This window comes from Notamacropus eugenii, chromosome 1 (genome assembly GCF_028372415.1).
Source record: "Notamacropus eugenii isolate mMacEug1 chromosome 1, mMacEug1.pri_v2, whole genome shotgun sequence".
In the NCBI taxonomy this organism is placed as follows: domain Eukaryota; kingdom Metazoa; phylum Chordata; class Mammalia; order Diprotodontia; family Macropodidae; genus Notamacropus; species Notamacropus eugenii.
In genome coordinates this window covers 722,557,790-722,584,658 of record NC_092872.1, presented here as the reverse complement: position 1 = coordinate 722,584,658, position 26,869 = coordinate 722,557,790, and the positions used below count along the sequence as shown (strand labels likewise).

General features: G+C 38.6%; 1 protein-coding gene across 1 annotated transcript; it reads left to right on the top strand.

The window, feature by feature from the left end:
* The first annotated feature begins 491 nt into the window (after positions 1–491).
* Positions 492–26,309, top strand: LOC140521608 (uncharacterized). Its single transcript, XM_072636848.1, has 6 exons — positions 492–657; positions 2,663–2,751; positions 3,849–3,933; positions 8,791–8,914; positions 9,420–9,515; positions 16,650–26,309. The coding sequence occupies exons 3-6, from the start codon at positions 3,901–3,903 to the stop codon at positions 18,560–18,562; spliced, it is 2,166 nt and encodes a 721-aa protein (XP_072492949.1). The 5' UTR covers positions 492–657; positions 2,663–2,751; positions 3,849–3,900; the 3' UTR covers positions 18,563–26,309.
* Positions 26,310–26,869: the final 560 nt, after the last annotated feature.

Sequence of the window (26,869 nt, the reverse complement as noted above, 5' to 3'; positions counted from 1 at the left end):
TGGAACTGCCTGAGGGTCCTGGGGTCCCCAGGCTGCGTTGGTCCCCCCTCTGCTCACCCGTCCCTTCCCCCCAATCCTCGGAGGTGGCTCGGACGCACACTGAGGCCTGATCGGCTCCAAACCACGACCCCCTCCCCCTCCCCCCGACACTCTCTTCTCTTTCTGGGAAGGGATCGCGGGGGCGGGGATGGGAGGGGTGGAAACCCCCCCGCGGGGCAGACGTGCACCCCAGAGTATCTCGGCAGAGGCTGGTGGACGCGGCAGCAGAGGCCGGCACGCTCACTCCCGGCGGGGGTCAGTCCAGACCCAGAAACTCTCCCCTTCCCGCCTTTCTCCTTCCCCTGCGCTGCGGGGCTGGGCACTCAGCTGGCCAAGAATGAAAGCCTCTCGAGCCATGGTCGGAGGAACTGGGTAGTGCGCCTGCGCAAAAATAGCCCCGCACTACATTTCCCATGAGACCGAAGAAGCCAGCCCTGAAGGAAATAAACATTCTAGGCACGTGCTGCGGCCTTCCCCGCCCTCGTTCGGACGAGGATGATCCGGAGCCCGCTGGATTCTGGGAGTCGTAGTTCAGCTTTCCGTTTGCGCAAGCGCAGTCCTGGGTATGCAGCCTGAAGGTTTCCGCCTTTCATTCTTGCTGGGTCCCCAGCGGTCCAGGTGAGTGTGGACGGGACTGTGTGTAGCTGTGTGAGGGGGCGCTACCGGACTGCCGACCCATGGGTCTGTGGCTGGCGAGGGAGATGTAAGGAAAAGGAGGAGGGGCAATATTAATAGACGATGTGGAATCGCCTGTCCGCTACAGTGCCGCCGGGACCTGGGTTCAAATCCTCCCCTGCTTCCCAGCTGTCCCCTTGACCAAAACTCCTGACCTCCCTAGGACCCAGTTTCCTTTTCTTTAACGTGATGGGAGTTGAGCTCGGTCGGAAAGGTCTTTCTTTTCTAAATTAACTTTTTATTTTTATTCAAACTACAAAAAAAATCTACATTTTCCCTTCCCAGCTCTCCCTTCCCCTCCTCACCGCCGAGAAAGAAAGGAAAACAAAACTGCTAAAACCAGAGATGGAAAAAAACCCCAAATCCCCCCTGGCCGTGCCCTCAAAATCCCCCAGCGTGCCCTGAGGTCACCCCATGGGAGCCTGTACCCCTGAGACCTCGCTTAGCGTGCTGGGACCTTGTCAACGAAGCCTTTCCCGGGGGTCTGGCTTTCCAGGTGGGCGTGGTGCCGCTGGACCCAGGGTTCTGCCACCCTGATCCGCATCAACCCATCCAGGGCTTCTTAGTTGGCTGAGCCCCCTTCTCCTCTTACAGCGCTGTAACTCTGCATCAGTCAGAGACCACAGCCTGCCCCATTCAGGGGTACCTCCTCAGTTTCCTGGCCTTAATTGCCACCATCAATGAACATTTACTAAGCGCCTCCTGTGTGCTGGGCACTGTGGCAAGCTCTGGGGATGCAGACACACGTAAAGACGGACAGCCCCTGCCTCCAAGGGGCTTACCCTGGAATGAAGAGACTACTATAGTAAAGGAAGCAGAAGAGGGGGAAGAAAAAGGACCTTGCATGGTGGAGAGTGCCAAAGAAGTCCCCAAACAGTGTCGTTGGGGGCAAATAGGGAGAAGAAAACAACCTTGAGCCTGCCTCCCTAAAGTGAGGTGCTCCAAAAAGCTGCTTTAAATATTTTGGTTCATAGAAGTCCTTTTCCAACTTTCTTTGAGCTCTTTAGATATAGAACTAATCTTTAGGTATAGAACTGATACTGGCATCGTGGTGACAAAGGGTATGCCCAGTTAAATAATTTTTTGGCATGTTCTAAATTGCCTTCAGAACAGCTGGACCAGTAACATAGTAACAACAACAGAACATTAATATACCACCAGCATTTGTCATTTTCCATTGTGTCAACTTTGCCATTCTGATGGGTTTGAGGCAGAACTTTAGAGTTGTTACAATTTGTATTCCTTTCATTGTTAATGAGTTAGAGCATCATGTGGCTATTTGTTAGCTTTTATTTCTGGCTCTGAAAAGCAACCTATCCATATCCTTTGACTATGTACTGATTGGAGAATGACTCTTATTCTTATAAATTTGAATCAGTTCCTTATATATCTAAGAAATTAAATGTTTCTTAGAGAAACTTGCTGCAACATACTCCCCCACCCCCCAAATTTACCTTCTCTTTTAATTTTGGCTGCATTCTCTTTGTTTGTGCAAAAAATTTTTTAAAAAAATTAATCAAAATCATATATTTTACTTCCTCTGATTCTATTTCTTGTTTCATTATGAACTCTTCCTTAATCCATTGATCTAAAAGATAATTTTTTTTCTCCTTTAATTTGTGATATTACCTTTTATATTTGTCTTGTTTCCATTTGGAGATTTTCTTGGCATATTTTGTGAGATGTGAGATACCTAGTTTTTTTCCAGACTGCTTTCCAGCTTCCCCAACAGTTTTTCTTGAATTTTGAGTTCTTAATAACTGGAATCTTTGGTGTTACGAAACACTAGACTACTGTGTTTGCTTCTGTTTATTGCATACCTGATCTGTTCTACTGATTGACCTCTTCATTTCTTACCTAGTACTCAATTATTTTGATGCTTACTGATGTTTAGTATTGTTTGATTAGGTCCCCTTCTTTCCAACTTTTTTTCATTATTATCTTTCAGATACCTTTTGTTTCTCCAGATGGATTTTGTTACTATTTTTCATATATGTATAAAGTAATCCTTTGGCAATGAGATTCATATGGTACTGAGTAAGTAAATGATTGCCATTTTCATTATATTGCCATCCTTGATGAGTTAATATTTCTCTAATTATTTTGATCTCTATTTCTATAAAGCTTGTTTTGTAGTTGCATTCATATGATTCCTGTTGGGCAAGTAGTCTACAGAGTATTTAATACTTTCCGTAGTTGCTTGTGATAAAATCTCTCTGTTTATTATTTCTTGGTAGATTTTGTTGGTAATATGCAGAAATTATGCTCATGGTGTAGGTGGGTTTATTCTATAACCTAAAATTTTGGTGAAGTTTATCATTTCAGTTTTTAAAAGTTAATCATCTAGGGTTCCCTAAGTAAACTGTCATATCATCTGCAATAAGTAAATTGTTTTATTTACTCTTGCCTATGTTTATTCCCTCAGTTTCTTTTTTTTAAAAAAAGTCATATTGTTATAACTAACATGACAATGGACTTCTTTGATTAACCCTTGATATTACTGAAAAGGCCTCTAGTTTATTCCCATTACAAATAATGCTGGCCCTTGGGTTTAGAAAGATATTAGGTATCCACTTAGAGAAAGATCCATACATGTTGATTAAAAGCTGCTGTATGCCAGATGCTTTGCCGAGTGCTGGGAATTCAAATAAGGAAAAGAAAGACAGTCCCTGCCTTCATGGCTGCCTCGACTATTTCTTATGGTGTTAAAAACCTATTCTTTATGGTCTTGATCAGACTTCTAAGAAACTCTCCCCCTCACAGGTGTACCCATCTAAAGAGAAAAACATGCTAAGGTTTGTTAATAGCTTAAGTTTCTGATTTAACCCTCCTGTACCAGAAGGATGTAGTTTCTTTAGACCTTGGGATTTTAGGTCACCCAAGATAGTTAGGCACTTTCTTACTATGTCTTGACTTTTCATGTATGTAATTTTTATTCTGACCTTAAGAACTGATGGCCATAGCCTTTCCCTTTCATTCTAATAGAAGGTAGATGTAATCTTGGCTTCCTTTTGACCTTTCTGTGAGGATACTGGGGATCTCACCCAAGTGATGTGTGGGAAATTCCATCCTAGTGGGTTTGGGAGCTACAAGGCAGAAATAGTCTCCTTCCTGACTTCTTTCTTGTCCTTCAGTTCTTAAGATTCTGCCCTTCCCCAAGAAGGAAGAAGCCAGGAGAAAGAGGAAATGGCTTCTAGAACCTTAATGGCTAGATCCCAGGTGAGTTAGAATTTCATCTCTCTCTCTCTCCCTCCCTCCCTCCCTCCCTCCCTCCCTCCCTCCCTCTCTCTCTCTCTCTCTCTCTCTCTCTCTCTCTCTCTCTCTCTCTCTTACTTTATCCCTTTCTTCTTTAGTAATCAGGACCATGTTTGCTGCATAGAATTTGTTATGGTGCCTATAATGATGTTTGTTTAGAATAGCAGTCATTAAATGTTTGGTAAAAATTCACTTGGACCTGGAGGTTTTTTATTTTTTCCTGTGGGAGTTCGTTTCTTACTGTTCAGTTTCTCTGACTGGTTTATTTAGGTTGTCTGTTTCCTACTTTCTTTATTTACATTTTCTTAGTTGTTGATTTCATTTAAGTGTTCAGTATTTTTGCAGTGTAAGTATGACAGTTTCTGATGATTTTCCTTATTATCTTTCCATTTGTTACAAATTTTCACTTTTGATTTTGTTAACTTACTATAAAGCACCAGATAAAGGCCATCTCTAACAATAATAATTTATTAGTCATTATCAATAACTGTCATTTATATGATTATTCAGTTTTGGTTACTCTTTTTAGAAATGTTTCTTGGTTTTGTGTATTAGGTAAGTTATTTTTTCAGGTCTGCATTTGTTGCCTAATAGTTTCAAAGTATTTTCTTTGTTTTGACATTATTAATTTGTGAGTTTTCTAGTTTTTAAAACTATACATTCAGCTCATTATTTTTCTCTTTTTCTCTTTTGTTAATAAAGATCCAGGGTTATGAATTTTCCTCTGAACACTCTTTTAGGTATTTTGCTATGTTGTTTGGTTATCGTTCCCTTTCATTTTTTTTCTTGTTTCTGTGACTTATGTCTTTAACTCATTAATGATTTAGTGTGATACTTTTTCAGTCTTCATTTAAGTCTGTGTTTTTTGTTCACATTTCCTTTATTGATTACAATTCTGTTGCATTATCGTTGATAAATGCTATATTTCAAGTCTCTGCCTGTTTGCATTTGTTATGAGTTCCTTATTATATAGGACATGATCAGTTTTTGTGCACATCCCATGAGAGCTTGAGAAACAAATATATTCCTTATGATTCCCATTCAGAAGTCTCCATAAAATCTAGCAACTCAGTTTTCCCAAAATTTTGTTGCCAACTGTATTTTTTCTTCCTCATCTGATAAAAAAAATCATCACACTTGTTATTTTTATTTTGTTTTTAACAGACTAGTCTTATTCCTTGTCATAACACACAGCCATTCCTTCCACTTCAAATACAGACAAAATTTATCTTGTTGTCTAACAATTTTAATCTTAATGACAGATCTAACTATGTCACTTCTTGACTCAAAAACCTTCAGTGGCTCCCAGTTGTTCCCTGTTGCTCTCAAGATAAAATATGAAATATCCAGCCTGGCACTTAGATTGCTTCATGGCTAGCTCCATTCTACTTTATAGTCTTATTTCACCCACTGCCTTCCTGTCATATTGACCTAGTGCTGCCTGAATATGGCATTTCATCATAATTTCTGCCTTTGTTATTGGTGGTCTCACATGTCCAGAATGGTTAACTGCCTCACCTCTGTCTCATATTGTACTTAAATTCTTCAAAATATTCCCTCCCACTTTTAGGAAGTTGCCACTTACTACATGTAACCATCCTTTTCTAATCTCCTGAATTGACAGTTCTCACTGTCTCAAAATTACTTATAATTTTGCATATACATACATATGTATATATTACATATATACACACAGATATATGTATATATGCATATATACACACAGAGATATATGTATATATGTATGTATATATACATACACATACACACAGGTATATGTATATATGCACATATATGCATGTACATATATACATGTATGTATACATACATACATATATATGATTTCTCAGTAAAATGGGAGCTCCTTGAGGGACATATTGGTTTTGTCTTCATATTTTGGAGACTACATCAGTGCCTTATTCATAGTAGACTTTTAATAAATGTGTGTTAAGTTGCCCCTTCCCACACCAAACAAAAATTTCAGGATTTTACTTATACCTAAACTTTTTTTTAAATCATTCTTTGCATAGCTGAGAGGAGTGTGCTTTAGGAACATTCTGTGTCTGATTACTTTTTATTTGTGGCATCCAATTTCTTTTTTATCTTTTCTTTTTAATTTCATTTTCATATTTTGTGGCTACACCACCTTCCTAAATTAGTCCGTTTCTACTCTCCTACTCAGAGAACCAATCCTTGTCACAAAGAATAAAAAAAGGATGAAGACAAAAGCATTTTAGGAAATCCAAACGACAGGTCAGCTCAGTCTGACAGTGTGTACAATGTTTTGCACTCATAGTCTCTCACTTCTGCAAAGATGCATTTGCCCCTTTCTGTCCCTTCTCAGCTTGCCCTCAGTGGCCTCTTCCATCTGATCAGAGAGCTGAAGGGCAGAACACCAAACTCCTTCCAAAAACTTGCTTTGTAGAAGGCCCACCAACTTCTGGTACCTCCATTCTCCATCAACAGCTGCCTGGCTTCCACTCCATAGAACAATGCGCCTCCTTGTTCCCAGTCCTTCCCCCCCTTCCCCCAATTTTTGCTTCCCCATTAGGTTGTAAGCTCCTTGAAGACACAGACTGTCTCTTTTCCTTATTTGTATCCTCTTTGCTTAGCACAGCGTCTGGCACAGAGTGGGCTCATGATAAGTGTTCATTTAATTGAGCAGAATTGAATTGGAGCTCTTTCATGGGGCCAAGTTTGGTGATTATTGTGCAGCATTCATTATATTTAGAATGGGAGGGGAACTTAGAGGTCTTGGGGCCCAATGTCTTCATTTCACAATTGAGGATACTGAGATACAGAGAAGGTCAGTGACTTGTGTAGTAAGGTTCTGAGGTGGGATTCAAGCTGAGGTCTTCCTGATGCCCAAGTGCAGCTCTGTGTCCCAGCTTCCTAGGTGCCACCTGGGCTGCCTGCGTGAAAACCAGGAATCACATCTGTTTATTGTTTCTGTTACTATTTCTGTTTTGACTGTGGACGACATTGTGCATATTGTTTGGTTGGTTCTGGTTATTTAACTTGCTATCAATTAATTTTTTAAGTTTTTCCTGGATGAATGGTTACATGACTTTCCCAGGGTCATATATCTAGTAAGAGTCTGAGGTAGGATTTGAACTCAGGTCTTGAGTACAAATCCAGCACTCTATTATCCTCTGTGCCACCTAATTTCCTAGACTATAAACTCATTTGTAAAATATCACAGGGCAGGATGCTGAATGATGATGAACACGATTTCCTTATGAAACAATAGTGGGGAAAAAAAGTTTTCGAAAACTTAACAAGAAACCCTTCTAAGAAAAATCATTTGGGGAACATTTAAAGGCTAAACTAGAAGGAGGACAAATCAAAGAAGAAATGGAAAAGCTCTGCAAAAAGTTTTATAACAAACATTTTCATCATCCAGGGTACTAGAATCCCCATACTTGGACCTTCATCATTACAGTCCAAGACATACTTGTACAGTTGCTGGAACTGTTACTGAAGAGAATAATTATAAGGAAAAGTAGCTAGGTTAGACCAAGTGAAAACAGGCAGTTTAAATGTAATGTTTTATTTTTGCCCCCAATTACATATAAAAACAGTTTTAACATTCTTTTTAGATTTTGAATTCCAGATTCTAATAACAGAGAAAGTTTAAAAGTGGGGAAGATAGAAAACCTCTCTGCTTCATTCTCCACTACTTAGTAGCAAATGTTCTCTAAATGAGGTTCTTCTGTAGTAAGTCTTCTGTCACCCCAGAGGAATTAAAAAAATCCAACCATGTACAATTTACACATCTTAGTGAAGTTCATGTGACATGAGGACAACTGGCTGGATTTTAGGTGAAAAGTAAAATGCTAAAACATGGCTGCTAAATTCTTTTAATCTTACCACAAGAGAGGTATGTTCTTATCTGGGTCTGTAGAATGTGTTCTGTACCAAAAGTCAGCACAGCCATGTAATAATCAAAGTCTATGGATCATCCTTTGGGGAGGCAGAGTACTGAGGAGCAGAGTGGGGTAATGCCACACTCCTGGGAACATTTCCTCTTCCTTGCTGCCCTCTGGTTCATGTGCAAGGGTCTACCTCAGAGTCCTCCTGAACCTGTAAACTGCTGACAATGGATGGCTTCACCAATGGACAAATCTAAGCCCTGGACTCATGTTTTATCTCCAGCCCCATGGAGAATGATTACTTCTCTTCCATCAGTCACGACATTTTTCCTATCTGGAGTCATCCTGCTTTCATGAATGATTAAAGCACTTCATTCCTCCCAAATTGAAGACTTGTTTCTACTTATTTTATACGTTTGATTGATTGATTCAGCAGAGAAGTGTGTATTTACATTCACTTAATCCCAGTGCCTTCCCTCTCCTAATTGTTCCTCACTTGTCCTGTCCTTAGCTTGTTTGTATATATTTGTTTGCTTGTGGTCTCCCCGATTAGATTATGAGCTCCTTGAGGGCAGGCTGTCTTTTGTCTCTCTTTATTCCCAGCACTTGGTGCAGTGCCTGGCACAAGAAATATTTAAATTTATTTATTGACTGACTAGAGAGGGAGAAGTAGAAAACCCAGGAGTAAAGTACATGATTAACTGTTCTCTCAGAGTGGGAGGTGATTTGTAAGGTTTATTGAGCAGTAAAGCTAGATTTTCTCAATTATACCCAACCTAATATGAAGTGTGGTACACAGGAAGTCCTCAAGAAATATTTGACTTGGATACCCAGAACCCTGAAAGCCATGAGAACCTTCCCCTTTTCCTTTTGACATCTTTATGTCTTCCTTATGTTTCCTTTGAGAGTTGGTCCTGAGGTGAGCAGGAACATGTTTTGCTATTTTTAGATACTGACTTTCCAAGATGTGACTGTGGACTTCACCAAGGAGGAATGGAGGCTGTTGGGCCCTGCTCAGAAGGACCTGTTTAGGAAAGTGATGCAGGAGAACTATGAGAATTTTGTCTTCTTGGGTAAGGACAGCTTTCTCTCCATGGATTATGATCTTCTCTTGGGTTGTCTTTGCATTCTCATTTCCCATTGACTGGGGGGATTCCTGAAGTGCCAGGCTGTTTTTTGACTTGTGCAGGGAAAGTCTCACAAATACAGATGATGGGGAGAGATTCCTAAATTTCTGGACTCCCAGGGACACAATGTTTCTCTCTCTTCTAAATGGAAAGATCTTCCTTTTGCACAATTAAAAATCAGCAGCTTTATTGTGCTACCTCAAATGTTCATTCCAGTCAAAGGTTCTCCTCTAAAGATCCACACTGTAGGTAACTGAAGACCAGAAAGGTCTCTGGCCTTTGAGTCAAAGATGTATTAAGATGAATTGATTTTCTTTGGTTTCATTCCTTAGATGTCCTTTCTACCACCATCTGGGTCTTGCAAGCATGACCTCTATCTTAAAAAGAAAGTGGATAAGGTTCATGGAATATCTCTCTGAATTCAGCATTTACCCATTTATTTCCCCATTAGTAGGATTTCCAGTTTTCAAATCCAGGATGATCTCCAAACTGGAAAGAAGAGAAACACCATGGACACGAGAGGAAGAAGCCACTTTTTCTTTTGAAGGTGAGTGAGTGAAGAGGAGAAAGATAGGGATTATTCTGAAGCAGCAGCTTATCTGGTCAGACAGCTGGTAGACAGGGAACTCTCCTAAAAGGATCCTAGGCCTGTGGAAGACTGTTGGGGCTGACCTACATGAGTCCTGTCCTGTATTCTCCACTTTTGTCTAAATAAAGTACTTCTGATCTCCCTCTCTTCATATTTTCCTCCAGTCTCAGAGAGAAAGAGAGAGTGCCATTTCTTTAGTCTGAAACTCATGCCTCTCCTTATGCTCCAGATTGCATCCTTTCCTACTTCTTTCTGTGTTTATTATCTCCCCTCCTTGCATCTTTAATCTCTCTTTCTTATGGCTCTCAGGTGTAGGTAAATTTACCCTATGGTTAAAATAACAAAAAAGACCCTTTCCTTAACTTTGTTTCCTGTCTTATTTAACTTGATATTTCTTTTCCGTCATTCCTTTCAAGGCCAAACTTCAGTCTCCACCTCCCAAAATGTCATCTATGCTGTATTTTAATGTCTCTGATCTCTTTCCCTACTTGAAGTGCTACAGTCTGTCACTGCTCTTTGGATCTTTGTGGTCACTATGGAGTTCCATGATGGTAGTGACAGTTTGCATGCATATAGAACTTTATATCTTCCATCATGCTTTTACACCTTGTAAGGGGCAGCCAGGTGGTGCAGTGGATAAAACACCAGTGCAGGAGTCAGGAGGACCTGAATTCAAATCTCACCTCAGATACTCGACACTCACTAGCTGTGTGACCTTGGGCAAGTCACTTAACCCCAATTGCCTCATCCTGGGTCATCTCCAGTCATCCTGATGAATATCTGGTCACTGGATTCAGATGGCTTTGGAGGAGAAGTGAGGTTGGTGACCTGCACAGCCCTTCCTCACTCAAAACAAAGTCAAGTGCAAGTCATGTCATCATTTCTCTGATGGCATGGTCTTCTTCAACAACAAAGGATGCACACACACACACCTTGTAAGGTGAATCATGCATTGACCTTCCCATTTTGCAGCAGAAGAAGCTGAGGTTCAGGGGCTTTGTCTTGTCTGTGGGCCCCTGGCTGGTTAGAATCATGACAAGGCTGCAGACTGAAGCTCCCTCTAGTCTCAGTCCATGGCTTTTCCCACTCCTGATGTTGCACTTCTCTTCTTCTCTCTTCCAAAGGCTTTCTCTCACATCCTCCTCTTGGCTCGCCTCTGCAGCATTTCATTCATGACACTCCTTGAAGAGGCTTCACTCAAGATCCTCAATCTGGCTTAGGTTGGCCTTTTTGGTCTCTGGGGTCCCTTCTGACTCTGAGATTCTGTGAGAGTCTCACTGGACTCTACCTTGGTCAGGCCACAACTGGAATATTGTATTTCATTCTGGGCATCTCATTGTAGGAAGGACATGGACAAGGTGGAGCATAGTCAGAGGAAGGAAACCAGGAAATCAGATGTGGGAGGATTGGAGACCATGTTTGTCCCAATGTGCTGTAGCTCCTTCAAGGTCTTCATAGAAGTGGCAGACAGGCCAGTGATTCTAATGTGTACATTTTAGTGTGCCCAAGAGAAGGCATAAGGCCTGTCTGGAAATATTCAGGGGCGTTGGGAAGCCAAGGCATTGGGCTGAGGTGGGGGACGAGTGAAGAGGGATCAAGGCAGAAGCTACATCTGAATTATAGTCAAGAGAGATAAGGCGGTAACTGTCACAATGGAAGGGACAGCATGTATAAGGATCACAGTCACTGGACACACTGGTATGCTCAACAGAAGGTTGTCATCAGGGATTAATTTCAGTGCTTTTAAGACAGCAGATGGCATTCATAATTCTGTGACAGGTGTCTCTGCATCCTTGCACTTGCAGGATATACCAGGCTCTCTTCACTCCCCTTTCAATGTAGGACTGTCTGAGACCCATTTTCATACATTAGCGCAGCTCAGTGGTGTAAATTAGGGTTTTACAGGAAGAGGTGGGCTCTTGTTCAGGTGCAACCGAACTGACTTTTTGTGTCATGGGTAGCTTCCAACAAGGAAATTCCAGATATTGATCATTTTAGAAAAGGGAGAGCTTGCCAGGCAGGAGGAGGGGACATAGCTAAAGCAAAGAGCCTGCTGCAAGAAAGATAGCATTCTCCAATCCTCCTCCTCCCCTCCCCCCCAAACAAAAACCCTAAAACCAAACCTTCCAGAATTTTTACCTGCCAAAATATGATACAAGGATTGATTGAAGAAAATGGCAATGTCTAGCTTGGAGAAGAGAAGATTTTAGAAGTGGAAGGACAGCTCTCCAAATATTTGAAGGCTTATTATGTGAAAGTCAGTGTGCTTGACCTCAGAGTGCAGACCCATAAAGAATATGGAGATCTCCAATCTTCCTGCATCATTTAACCTGGCTGTGGTTGAGAATATCTCAAGATTTATCAAGCCTGTTAAATACTGTCAGCTTCTGGTAATAGCTGAGGAATAACTTGCCTTGATTCTTGATTATCCCTCACTAGAAGTCTTCAAATAGAAATCAGCTGACCAACTTGTCAGTAGAGTTGGAAAAGAAAGTATTTTCAAGTACAAGTTAGACCTGCCAACCCTGATGGTCCCTGACACCTGCAGTTACTGTGGTGATCCTCTTGATGGGTTACTCGTAGTTCTCCTTCTGTCTCTTGAGCTGTTCTATCTCTGTCCCCTGAATTGTCTTCTCTGTCTCCCAAACCCTAGTTCTCAGCTAGTTCTCAGTGTCTCATTAGTGCTGTTTTCAACCTTCTGCTCCTCTCTCTACACAGCTTCAGACAGGTTTTCTATTGTGAGGCTTTCTCTTCTCTTTTTACTGTCTACTTTTTCCTTTCATAACCTCATCAGTTCCTATGAATTCTGTAATCATCTCTTTAGAGATGATTTCCCAGAATTGTACATCCAGGCTAAATCTTTCCCCTGAGTCCAGTTCCTACATTGCCAACTGCCTTGTGGACATCTCTTGGTTGTCCATGGACATCTCAGCTCACCAGTATAGAATTAATACTCTTTTCCTCTGAAATGACCCTTCCTCCAAAATTCCCTGGGTTTGTCCACCTCCTCCCAGATGACTAGGTAAGTAACCTTAGAGTCATTCTTCTTGTTTCTCTCCCCCCACCACATTTAGTCAATTGCCCAGTCTTGTCAGTTATCCTCCACATTTTTACCATCTGCCTTCTTCTTTTCATTCCTATCACTACCACTTTACTTGAGGTCCCATCACTTCTTGTCTGGATTATTGTGCTACTCTCCTAACTACTCTTCTGTGTCCAGGCTGTCCCCATTCTCATCCATGTGCTACAAGTAGATCTTCCTAAGGGAGATTTCTGATCATGTCACTTCCCTGGACAAAAACCTACGTGGCTCCCTATAAGCTTCTCAGCCTGGCATTTACAGTTCTCCACAGTCTAACTCTAAACTACCTTTCAAGCTTTATCACACATTATTCCTTATCTGACTTTATGTTCCAGCAAGAGTGGATGGCTTGCTCTTCCCATGAATGAAGCAAAATGAAGCATTTTTTCTTATTTCTTCTTCTCCTCGTCCTTTTTATTCTTCTCCTTCCCTTCCTTCTTCTTCTCCTTCTTTATTTCCTTCTTCTTCTTCTTCTCCATCGTCTCCTTCTTCTTCTCATTGTCCTCCTCCTCCTCCTTCTTTTTTCTTCTGGAAATAGGGCTAATGCAGAAACTTGTTTTGCATGACTATATATATTTATAATAGGTTTTGTTCTTCTTGTTTCCTCAATGGGGGAGGGAGAGAATTTGAAACTGAAAATAAAGTAAAATTGGGTTTTTAAAAAAGATATGAAATGAGTAGTATCAATAGAGAATAGGAAAAAGAAGTAAATCCAAAATATTTACAACCAAGGAAGAGCCAAAAGGACTTAGTAATGTATTGAATATAGGGGAAAAGACTTAAAAGAATAGTAGTCTCATGGTCATAAAGGGAGAGAGTGGGAAGGGGAAAAGATGATGAAGTCTGTAAGCCATCTCTGGCCTCTTGGCATTCACACAAGCCTTGCGTCATCCCCCTTGCTTGGAATACACTCCCTTATCATTTCTGCCTCTCAGAATTGTTATCTTCCTTCAAAGCTCAGAAGCCCCCTTCTCCCTGAAGCTTTCCTGAGTCACTTCAGATGTTCAGGTTCTCTCTTCCTTCTCAAATTGTCTTTTATTTATTTATCTGTATGGGTGTTACATTCTCCCTAGTAGAATGGTAGATCCTTATGGGAAGATACTTTCATTTTTATCTTTGTATTGTCTTGCTCCTACTTCAGTGCCTTGTATGGAGTAGGTGGACTACTTTAAGAGAATTAAATTTCTTTTTTTAATGTATTTTTCTAAGTACTTTTATTTTTTCTGTTTAATAGGTTTTTTCTAATTACATGCAAAGTAGTTTTCAAAATTCACTTTTACAAGAATTTGAGTTTCAAATTTTTTTCTCCCTTCCTCCTTCTCCCCCTCCCCAAGACAGCATGCAATCTGATATAGGGCATACATATGTAATCATATTAAACATATTTCCACATTAGTCATGTTGTAAAAGAAGAATCAGAACAAAAAGGAAAAAACCACGAGAAAGAAAAAACAACATGACAGAAAAAAGAGAAAATAGTATGCTCTGATCTGCATTCAGATTCCATCCATAGTTTTTTCTCTGGATGTGGACAGCATTTTCCATCATGAGTCTCTTGGAATTATCTTAGACTATTATAATACTGAGGAGAGATAAGTCTATCCAAGTTGATCATCACACAATATTGCTGTTACCATGTGCAGTGATCTCCTGGTTCTGCTCACTTCACTAAGCATGAGTTCATGTAGGTCTTTCCAGATTTTTCTGAAATCCACCTGCTCATCATTTCTTAAAGAACAATAGTGTTAATTAAAATTTTAAATCCACATCTCTTGTCCTATGTGTTCACTGACCCATCACTTCTGTAACTGCACTTGCATATAGGAGGGTATGTTCTTTTGACTTTCACTTTAAAGTCAATATTTCCACAATTGCAATAATTATCTTTTCCAAAAATATCATTCTTTCCTCTTCACTTTCTCCCTCTCTGACAATGGGACTGCTATTCTTTTAAGCTTTTCCTCCCTATATCCAATACATTAAATCTTTTTTAATTCTTTCTTTGTTATAACTTGCAGGATTTACTTCTCCCAATTCTCTACTGATACTAGTCATTTCATATCTTTTTTTAAAATTCAATTTTATTTTATTTTAGTTCCAAATTCTCTCACTCAAGAGCAAAGCCTGTTATAAATATGTATAGTTATGCAAAATAAATTTCTGCATTAACCTTGTTTCCAAGAAAAAAAAGAAGAAAAAGAAATAGGAAAAAAAGTGTTTCATTCAGCATTTTGAGTCCCTCTGTTCTGTATCTGGAGGTAGACAGCACTTTTCATCTTAAGTCCTTTGAGATTGTGGTGGGTGGTTGTGTTTATCAAAGTTAGTAAGTCTTTCACAGTTGATTATCTTTACAGTACTGTAACTGGGTAAATTGTTCTCTGGCTTTATTTGTTTTGCTTTGTATCAGCTCATAAGTCTTCCCAGCAATGTTCCAGATATGGTTTTGGCAGGGTGGTGTTCCTTGAAATAATCACCTCCCTTAGAATATTGAGCAGCCTAAGATCACATTCTATCATAATACTCTGTTGTCTCCCACTGGGTCCATCAAAACTCATAGGTCTTTTTCAGTGAAATTCTACAGATTCTCCATGCCTCTTTCAGTTTATAGTTGACTCTTGATGTTGAAACCAGGAATTTACATTTATTTCTAATGAATTTAAACTCCTTCAGCTGAGCTCAGGGTTCCAACCTGTCATGACCCTTTGGGATCTTAACTGTAATTTATCATGTTAGGCATTCCTCCTAGCTTTTTCTTATCTCCATATTTGATAAACATGTCACTTATGCTTTCATTCATGGGACTGATTGAAATGTTAAGCAACAGAGGACCAAGGATAGATCCTAGGACAGTCCAATAGAAAACACTCTCCAAGTTGATATTAATATATTAATGACTTCTCTTTGGTTCCAGTCATTTAACCAGTTCCAAGTCTGCCTTACTGTACTATTATTTAATCATTATCTCTCCTCATCCACACAGATGACGTGAGAATACCAGGAACAAATTCTTATTTTTGGTCCAAATTAAATTTGTGGTCAATTAAAGTCCCCAGGTCTTTGAACATGATCTAATACCCAGCCAAGTTTCTCCAGTTCCGTATTTGTACAGTGGATGTTCTAATTGCAGGAATTACATTTATACTTATTAAATTGCATGTTGTTTATTCCTGCCCATTCTTCTATCCTTTTTTAAAAAAAGCTTCTGATCTGTTCATCCAATATATTAGTTATCCCACATACTTCATCAGCAGTATTGGGAAAAGTGCCGTTTATGATTTCATCAAAACCATGTGTAAACATATTGAATAGGACAGGGCCAAATACAAAACTCAGAAATATACAACTAGAGAATATTCTCAAGGTTGATAATTCCTTATTCAGTTCTTTTGGGATAAGGTTACTTAAACTTTTATAAATTTGCTGTCATATACACTCCAATTTTTATTTGTTCATCTTAATGACAAAGACAACTTAAGAGTCTTTGTCAAACAACTTTTTAAAAACTAGATATTCAGGTCTATAGCATCCTCAAACACCAGTCCAGAAATCTTATAAATAAAGAAAATGAGATTGGTTTTATATCATCTCCTTTTATGGAATTGATACTGGGTTTTAGAGATCAGTACTTTGTTTTCTAAGTATTTGCAATTAATTTATATGTTCATGAATTTGGATAGATGTTATCTTTAAGCTTTTCATGCTATAATTTCCAGAATTAATCTGTTTCCCCCTTCTGGTCAATGTGACCTTTTCCTAAGAATTGCCTAGGAATTGCTACTCTGATGACATCTACAAATGTTTTTAATCCCTTGGAACGTAATTCATTAGGTCCTGAATACCTAGTTCTGTTATTGTTTCTTTACCCATGTTAACCTTGAAACCTTTCTTAACATTTTATCTTTTCCGGATCACTGTACATTTTGAAAGAGAAGATAGAATCTATAGTAAATCACTTTGATTTCTCCTAGCACAGGAGACAATAGATAATAATACTTTTTTGTTGATTTCAGATTCCCTTATTCAGAAGACAGGATCTGAAACCAAGAAGTCAACTCCAAAGCAGGGTGTTTGTATAGGAGGATCTTTCAAAGAGAAACTTACAAAGGATGGGCCTTGGGATTCCAGGTTGGGAGAAGCATGGGATCATGATGTCTCATTAGAGAGGGAAAGGGGAAAACAAGAGAGACAATCTAGGCAGGTAGCGACAACTCATAAATGGAATATATTTGGGAGACAGCTTGTTTTGGGGGCAATCCTTGTTGAAAATCAGAGAGTTCCTATAGGAGAAAGTCTCCCTAAATCTGATAGAGTTGGAAAGAATTTCAAACAGTTTTCAGACCTAATTAAACATAATGGAACTGCCTTAGGGAAAAACCTTTGTAAGCATAGTAAATACAGGAAGCCTTTCAGTTATCAGTCAAAACTTATTTATTACCATAGAACAAATACTCATAATAATAAGTATAATGAATCTGGCAAAACTTTCAAGAATATCTCATGCTTTCCTATACATCAAAACAGCCATACAAGAGAAAAATCATATAGATGTAACGAATGTGGGGAAAACTTCAGCCAGAAAGGAAACTTTAATGCTCATAAAGAAACTCATGCTGGAGAGAAACACTTTCAGTGTAATGCATGTGGAAGAGGGTTCAGATACCATTCATATCTTACACAGCATCAAGTAATCCATACTGGAGAGAAACCCTATATATGTAATCAATGTGGCAAAGCATTCAACCGGAAAGGAAGCCTAAGTAGACATAAAATGACTCATACTGGAAAGAAATACTTTGAATGTAATGTATGTGGAGAAGGTTTCAGGTATAGATCCTTCCTTGTACAACATCAGAGAATTCATACTGGTGAGACACCCTATAAATGCAATGAATGTGGAAAAACCTTCAGCCAAAGGCAAAGCCTTAAAATACATGAAATAATTCATCCTGGTGAGAAACCGTTTAAATGCAGTGAATGTAGAAAAGCCTTTATCCTGAAGGGAGATCTTATTAAACATATGAGAATTCATACTGGAGAAAAACCCTATAAATGTAGTGAATGTGAAAAAACCTTTAGCCTGAGGGGATGTCTTAGGGCACATAAGAGAATTCACACTGGAGAGAAACCCTATAAATGTAGTGAATGTGGGAAAGCCTTCAGGCAGGGGGGAGGTCTTAGTGCACACAAGAGAATTCACACTGGAGAAAAACCTTTTAAATGTAATGAATGTGGAAAAGCCTTTAGCCAGAAGGGAAACCTTAAAACGCACAAGAAAATTCATATGGGTGAGACACCCTCTGAAAAGAAGGAATGTGAAAAATTTCTCAACAGAAAGGGAAACCTAAATAGAAGTAAAATAACTCACACCGGAGAGAAACCCTTTGCATGTAAGGAATGTAGCAAAAGCTTCAAGTACAGTGTATTCCTGGTGGAACATCAGAAAGTTCATACTGATGAAACGCCCTATAGATGCAATGAATGTGGGAAAACCTTCAGTCAGAAGAGACGCCTTAGAACACATCAAACAATTCATCATAGTGAGAAACTCTTTAAGTGCAGTGAATGTGGAAAAGCCTTCAGCATGAAGGGAGATCTTAATAAACATATTAGAATTCATACTGGAGAGAAACCCTATAAATGTAATGAATGTGAAAAAGCCTTCAGCCAGAGAGGAGGGCTTGATACACATAAAAGAATTCATACTGGAGAGAAACCCTATACATGTAGTGAATGTGGAAAAACCTTCAGGCAGAGGGGAGGCCTTACTGCACATAAGAGAATTCATACTGGAGAGAAACCCTTTAAATGTAATGAATGTGGAAAAGCCTTCAGCCAGAAGGGAAACCTTAAAACACATAAGAGAATTCACACAAGTGAGTTGCCATTTGAATTTAATAAATGTGAAGAAAGTGTTTGCCAATAGTCCAGACTTAATGACATCAGATAATTTATGCTCAAGAGAAACACCTTTGGTGTAATGCATGTGAGAAAGCTTTAAGTCAGGAGAATGCTTTGAACATAGGCTAATTCCATGGAATAGAAGCCTTTTCAGTGTAATCAGTGTGAGAAAGCTTTCAAATGGAGTGAAAACTTCATGCAATATTAGGGAACGGATACCACAGAGAAACCTTTTGACTATCATGAAGGTGGAAGATCTAGCTTTATTGCACATAATAACATTTGTGGTGGAGAAAACCATTGACAACCAAGAATATGTGGGAAAATTCAGGCATATCTCACCATAAACAAACAGGAACCATACTGAAGAGAAAGCTTTTCTGAATAATGACTGGAAAAATTGTGAACTGAAGTAGTAATTAGTCATAAGTGGTTTTATTCGTTAATTAATTTGAGTATTCCGTGCCATACCAATCAAACAAAGGAGTATTTTATAGAACTAGTTAGAAAAATAATAAAATTCATATTGAGGCAAAAAAGGTCAAGAATTTCAGAAGAAATAAAGAAATGGGAATGAAGGAGGCTTAGCAGTGTCAGGTCTCAAATGAATACTGCAAAGTAATAGTTCTCAGAATTTAGAAAAAAAAAATAGACCAAACAGTGGCACAGATTACATGCACAATATACAGAAACAAGTTATCTAATATTCTCATGTTTGATAAACACGAAGACCCCAGCTACTGGGAAAAGGGACTCACCTGACAAAAATTACTCAGAAAATTGGACAGCAGTATGGAAGAAATTAAATTTGGAACAATGCCTCACAACTTATGCAAAGGTAAATTTCAAATGGGTTCATGGTCCAGTGTAAAAAGTCACCATAAACAAGAGAAACATGAAAAAAATTACCACATCTGTAAAAAAGTTCACGATCACATGTGGAATAGAGGATCACAGATGATAAAATATGAATTTCTGATTACATTAAAAAAGTTTTTGCACAAGCAGATCCCCCAAAGTTAAGATTGAAAGGGAAACACTTAACTGGAGAAAAGAAAATCTTTACATCAAATTTCTCTGACAAAGGTATCTTTTCCAAAATATAAGAAACTTACTCAAATTTATAAGGATAGCAGCCATTCCCCAATTGATAAATGGTCTAAGGATATGGATAGGCATTTCTCAAAGAAAGACAACCAAGCTGTCTTTTGCCATTTGAAAACAAAATGCTCCAAATCATTATTAATTAGAGAAATAGAAATTAAAGCAATTTTGAGATTCTACCTCATACCCATCAAAGAGGAAAAGATGAAAAAAATAGAGAAATGATAAATATTGGAGGGGCTCTGAGAAGACAAATATTGATACAATATTTCTGGGCCTGTGAGTGGGTACAACTACTTGGAAAGCAATTTTTAATTTATACACAAGATGTTACTAAATGGTGTGTGCCTTTTTATACAGCTATACCATTGTTAGGCCTATATGGAAAAGTTCAAAGAAAGGAAAAAAAAATCCTTTGTATAAAAATGTTTATAACACCTTTAAAATTTTTTTGGCATGGTAAACATAAGTAACTAAGGGGATGCTCATAAATTGATGAATGTTGAATGAGTTGTGGTACAGGAATGTGATACAATGCTGTTATGCTGTAAGAAATGAGGAAATTGATGATTTCAAAGAGACATGGAAAGGCTTACGTGAACTAATGCAGACTGAAGTAAACAGGACCAGAATAATTTATGCTTTAACATCACTATTATAAAAATGAGCAATTTTGAAGATTTTTGTAAAGTATTGAAGAATGAAATAAGCAGAACAAGAAGTTAATACAGTATCCACATTGTGAAGACAACTTTAAAAACTGTAAGAACCATGTCAATACCTGACCATTCATGATTCCAAAAGACATACAATGAAACGTGCTGCCACCCTTCAGACAGAGAGGTGATGGATTTAGGCTGCAGAATGTGACTTGTTTTTGTAATGCAGACAATGGGGGAATTTGTTTTGCTTAATTATGAATTTTTGTCTTAAGGTTTTTTTTTCTTTTGGGATAGGTGGGAGGTAGAAAAGAGAAAATAGATTTTTCTTGATTTAAAAAAAATTGAAAATAATAGGAATTTGGGTGATGCTACAGATGCGGAATATTGTATTCACTTTCAGATGAGGCCACTCATTAATTTTCCTAAATTGTTTTACCATGTTACAAGAGACCTCCTTGAAGCTGGAGGGAGTCATCTGTAAATGTGTTAAATGTAAAAACAAAACACCAATAGCAATCACTGAAAACAAAACATTAAAGAATATGAGTTGGTTCATACTGAAGAGAAATTCTTTGTAAGAAATAATAGCAATCTTTCAGTCTGAAATAAAGCTTTGCCAGATGTAGACACACACACGTATGGAAGAAAGAATTTATGAATGTGATTTAGTATTTGGGAAGTGACCTAAAAAAAATCTATAAAATATCTTTTACTTCCTAGGGTTATGCTAGAAGAGACTGAATCCAACTTCCTTATTTTACATCAGGAAATAGGCCTAGAGACATTAAGGTACTGGACTATAGCCAGTGAGTGCCTGAGGTAGGAATCAAAACCAGGCATTCCTGATTCCAAGTTCATTTCCCCATGCACTATACCATGTTATAATGAACATGGATAAGCCCTCAGAACTTTAGGAAGTATCAAAATAATTAATGCTGAAGAAACACCCTATAGATATAATTATTCTGGGAAAAAACCTTTGAAGTATAGACAATTTACTAAACAGATTTTATCCTGGAGAATAACTGCTAATATTTGGGAGAATTCTTTGTAAAATTTCATCCTCTGTTAAATACTGGAAGGTCAAGATGTGAGATTTTTTTTGTCAACTAAATTGTTACATTGAGAGGAAATTATATTCTCTTTCATGTTCTTGTTGGTCCTGACACTTTCTGCTCTTTAAGTGACAGTTGAGATGACAGAATGTAAGCCCTCCGAGTAGGGACTGTTTCATTCTTAGTGGGTCCCCAGTGCCTAATACAGTACCAGACAAATGGTAGATATTTAATAAATGCCTTGATTAGTTGATGTGTCAATACAAGATTTAATATACTACCTGGAAAGGATTTTTTTTTAAATGTTTATCAAAGCTACTAATTTTACTAAAAGATGTAGATAAATATACTATGATAGTTTTTCCCCATGTGGAAGGATGATGTTTAGTATGGGAAGTACCTATGTGGACATTCCTCTAAGGTATAAATTAATTACCCTTAGGCCTAAATAGGTTGAAATTATGCATATTTTCCCACTTAGTCTGAAATAGAATCCTAGAAGACTAGAAATAGGAGGGACCATAAATATTATGTGGTTTAACTGTTAGCCTTGGCACTTAAAGACAGAAAATAGAATCTTGTTTAAATTGCTTATTTCTATCTAGGATGGTGGCCTTATTCATGGCTTTGGGTAGCTGTTTGGCTTACTCCCAGATATGCACAAACAAGTGATGACATAGCTGCAGGCCATAATGGGAGAAAGGTGGAGGTGGGGCTGAAGGTGGCATGGAGCAGCCCTTCTCCACTTACAGCTCCTACCATAATACAGATACATAATAAATGTGACACTTTACCTCTAAAAAGACCTGATGCTTGCTTGTGAAAGTAGGCACCAGAGAGGATTGTAACTTGTGAATTATTGTGAACTCCAAGGCCAGACCCATCGATTGCTTTTCTTAGCAGCCTCCAGATTCCCCCTCTGCACTTTTTTGTCTCTTGATCTCTGTGCCTGTCTCCTCGCTGCCCTTCAGATACTTTACCCCATGACAGCTCCAAAACCTTCTTCCCTAACAACTTTTTTTCATTGGTCAACCAAAGTCAACAAGCATTTATTAAGTCCCTACTGTATGCCAGTGCCTGTGTTGAGCATAGAAAAAATGAAGGATTATTGTCCAGACTGTTGTTTACAAAGCAGGACGCATGTGTATATGTGGTTGGTAGTATCAGGCCACAGAAGTTGGCTCTTTAGGTAAGTCTAGAAAAATTACAAAAATGGTGCTTTTCCCCTAAATGGAATATAGTGCTTATAGCAGGTGTCCTAGAGGGGACTTAGACTCATTCTTATACACAGGGATGTCTATCCAGGACTTCTCTTGGGCACACCCAAATATATATACACATGGAGAGGGGGATTCAGGATCAGAGAGTTCAAATGCTGACTGCCCCTCTCCTCATAGGCTCAGACATGTGGAACCCTGGACCTACTGAGCTGGACCTTGGAGGCCATTTAGTTACTTTAAAATGCAAAAAACATTCTTAGCTTTTGGGCTATAAATAAAAGGCAGCTGGCTGGATATGACACATGGCCTAGACTTTGCCTAGCCCAGGGCTAGAGTATGGTACTGAATCTTTTGAGATGAAATTCAAGAGATAGAAATGTACAGTTTTAAACTTGGGTACAAAAAAAACATTTTCACAAGTTTGAGATGGGGGGGGCATGGTTAGAGAGCAGCTGTTTTGCCAAACAGACAGGTACCTTTGTGGACTGTATGCTCTATATGAGTCAGCAGAGTGATATGGCAGCCATATCTATCCGAGGGATTTTGGACTGCATGGAGAGAAACATGGCTTTTAGGAATAGGGATGTAATTGCTATTGTGTTCTGTCTTCCTCAGATCCCATCTAGAGTACTGATCTCAGTTGTGAAGAAAGGTATTGATAAGGTAGATGGTGTCCAGAAGAGAGCAACCAGGAGAATAAAAGTCCTCTAGTCTATGTTCTGACCTTCACTGTGTCTGAAGTGGAATGACAAAAGCATTTTTTTTTTAGGAAATAGTATTTTATTTTTTCCAATTACCTATAAAGTTTACAACATTCTTTTTAAAATAATATTTGGAGTTCCAAAATTTTGAGTTGCTCTCTCCTTTCCATCCTCCCTCTTCAAGACTGTAAGCAATCTGATATAGGTTATAAGTGCAATCATGTTGAACATATTTCTGCTTTATTCATGTTGTGAAGAAGAAGCAGAATAAAAGGGAAAAGCCATGAAAAACAAAAAAGTGAAAATACTATGTTTTGATCTGCATTCAGATTTCCTAGTTCTTTCTCTAGATGTGGAAAGCATTTTCCATCATGAGTCTTAGAATTGTCTTGGAACATTGTATTGCTGAGAAGAGATAAGTCTATCATAACTGATCGTCACAGAATTTTGCTGTTACTGTGTACAATGATTTCCTGGATCCGCTCCCTTCACTCACCATCAGTTCATGTAAGTCTTTCCAGGATTCTCTGAAATCCACCTGTTCATCATTCCTTATGGAACAGTAGTATTCCATTGCATTCATGTATCACAACTTGTTCAGCTATTTGCCAATTGATGGGTATCCCTTCAATTTCCAATTCTTTGCCACCACAAAAAGAGCTTTTCTGAATATTTTTGTGCATATGGGTGCTGCCATTTTTAATGATCTCTTTGGAATACATACTTAGTAATGGTATTGCTGGATGAAAGTGTATATACACCATTTTTATAGCCCTTTTGACATTTGATAGTTCCAAATTGCTCTCCAGAATGATTGGATCAGTTCACAACTCCACCAAAAATGCATTAGTGTTCCAATTTTCCCACGTCTCCAACAGTTATCAGTTTCTTTTTTTTTTTTGTCATATTAGCCAATCTAATAGCTATGAGGTGGTACCTCATAGTTGTTCTAATTTGCATTTCTCTAATCAATAGTGATTTAGAACATTTTCATGTATCTACATATAACTTTAATTTCTTCATCTGAAAACTGCCTGTTCATATCCTTTGACCATTTATCAATTGGGGAATGACTTGTATTCTTATAAATTTGACTCAGTTCTCTTATATATTTTAGAAATGAGACCTTTGTCAGAAACACTGGCTATAAAAATTGTTTTTCATCTTTCTGCTTTCCTCCTAATCTTGCTTGCATTGGCTTTGTTTGTGCAAAACCTTTTAAATTTAATCAAAATTATCCATTTTGCGTTTTATAACGTCCTCTTTCTCTTGTTTCTTCATAAATTTTTTTCTCCATAGATTGGACAGTTAAGCTCTTCCTTGGTCTCCTAATTGACATGCACATTTATTAAGCTATCTGCTATGTGCTAGGCACTGTGCTAAGCATTTTACAAATATTATCTCATTTGATTCTCATAACAAGCGAGCAAGGTGGGTGCTATTTTTACCTCCATCTTATAGTTGAGGAAACTGAAGCAGACAGAAGTTAAGTGACTTATCCAGCGTCACATAGCTAGGAAGTCTCAGAAGCCAAATTTGAATGCAGGTGTTCCTGAGTCCAGTGCTAGTGCTCTGTAAACAATGTATGATGGATATCATATTGCTTGCCTTCTCAAGGGGTGGATGGAGAGAAGGAGAGAGTTTGGAACTCAAAACTAAAATAAATGAATATTAGAAATAGTTAAGGAACTTTGACAAAGAGGTGTCATTGAACTTCTATTCCTTCATTCAGAGAGATGCTACTGTTCTAATTTTGAATTCCATTACATAAAGTTCATTAGATCTATCAGTAACATGAATCAGAAGCTCGACTCTGCTTACCAGGGCTAGGTGAGAACCCCCAGGCTTCTTCCTCTCTCCCTCACTACTAAGATATAAGTGAGTTGGATTTAAGTGAGGCAGCCTGTGCAAAGTCATCAGTCTGTCTCCTCCAGAGCCATTTGGGTCCAGTGGCAAGATATAGTTCAGAATGATTGGAGATAGCCCCAGATGCATAAAGAGACCTTGGCCTTTTTAAGCTAAGGTCTTTTCCAGGTAACAGTTTGTCTGAGGCAACACCCATTCAGTAGTTAAAGGCAAAGCAAGAATTGAGGTAAAAGATGATCTGCTTTGCCTTCACAAAAGATTCAGTCAGGGAGGGAAAGACCCTGAGAGTTTCTGGTCAGAACAGAAACAATTGCTATTTACACTTGCTCTGAGCCACCAAAATCTAAACAATGGCCAACAGAGGCTTGGACTGGGACTTATTCTTGGCCAATCCGTGAGAGCCAGAGTGATTTGGGTTTAAAGCATAATTAAGTAGCTCCATTTTAATTCCGATGGGTTTTTGCCAAAGCCTGTTTTTTCCAGAGCTCTATTTCTTTTTTTTCTTTTTAGATTCTATTGAGTTTAATCTTTAATTTATTAAAAATTTTCCACTTAATAGTATTTTATTTTTTCCAATTACATGCAAAGATAGTCCTCAACATTCATTTTTACAAAATTTTTAGTTTCAAGTTTTTTCTCTCTCCTTCCTCTTCCCCCTCCCCAAGATAGTATACAATCTGATATAGGCTATACATGTACAATCCTATGAGACATATTTCCAAATTAGTCATGTTGTGAAGGAAGAATCAGAGTAAAAGGGAAAAACCACAAGAAAGAAAAAAAAAGAAAATAGTGTGCTTTGATCTGTGTTCAGACCCCATAGTTCTTTCTCTGGATGTGGTTAGCATTTTCAGTCATGAGTCTCTTGAATTTGTCGTAGATCATTGTATCGCTGAGAACAGCTAAACCTATCAGAGTTGGTCATCACAAAATGTTGCTGTTACTGTGTACAGTGTTCTCTTGGTTATTCTCACTTCATTCAGCATCAGTTTGTGTAAGTCTTTCCAGGTTTTTGAAATCTTCCTGCTCATCATTTCTTACGGAAAAATTGTATTCATTGCATTCATGTAACACAACTTGTTCAGCCATTCCCCAATTGATGGACATCCCCTCAATTTCCAGTTCTTTCCCACTACAAAAAGAGCTTTTCTAAATGTTTTTGCACATTTGGGTCCTTTTCTCTTTTTTATGATCTTTTTTGGATACAGACCTGGTAGTAACATTCAAAGGGTGTTCACAGTTTTATACCAAATTGCTCCAGAACTGTATTTCAAGAAATCCACTTTCCTTTAGGCAGAGCACCCACATGTAAGTGCATGATTCCCTATGTGAACAGAAGAAGAAAGGAAGGAAAAAAAGGAAGGGAGAGAGGAAAGAAGGGAGGGAGGGAAGGAGGAAGGGAGCAGCATTGCCCAACTAGACTTGACCAGTTGGGTCCCCAGGGGATCAGCTACTGCTGCTCACAGAATGTGTGTCCTTTGTTCTTGAGGACCACCAATGGCATCAAGAAGATGATGTCTTGACTTCTAAGTGGATTGGATTTAAGTGAGGCCAGGCTGTGCAAAGTCACCAGCCCCCCTCTCTCCTCCAAAGTTGAGTTCGTTGGCAAGACATAGAACAGGATGACTGGAGATGACCTCCACCTGGCATCTAGTAAGCACTTGAATGCTTGTTGACTGACTGACATTGAAATATCCAGAAATGTGAAAGAGCTTATTGTATCC

Coding starts and splice junctions, on each gene's coding strand:
- LOC140521608 (XM_072636848.1), top strand. CDS start 3,901: ATGGCTTCTAGAACCTTAATGGCTAGATCCCAG. Junction 8,915..9,419: donor TGAGAATTTTGTCTTCTTGG/GTAAGGACAGCT, acceptor TTTCCCCATTAG/TAGGATTTCCAGTTTTCAAA. Junction 9,516..16,649: donor AGCCACTTTTTCTTTTGAAG/GTGAGTGAGTGA, acceptor TGTTGATTTCAG/ATTCCCTTATTCAGAAGACA.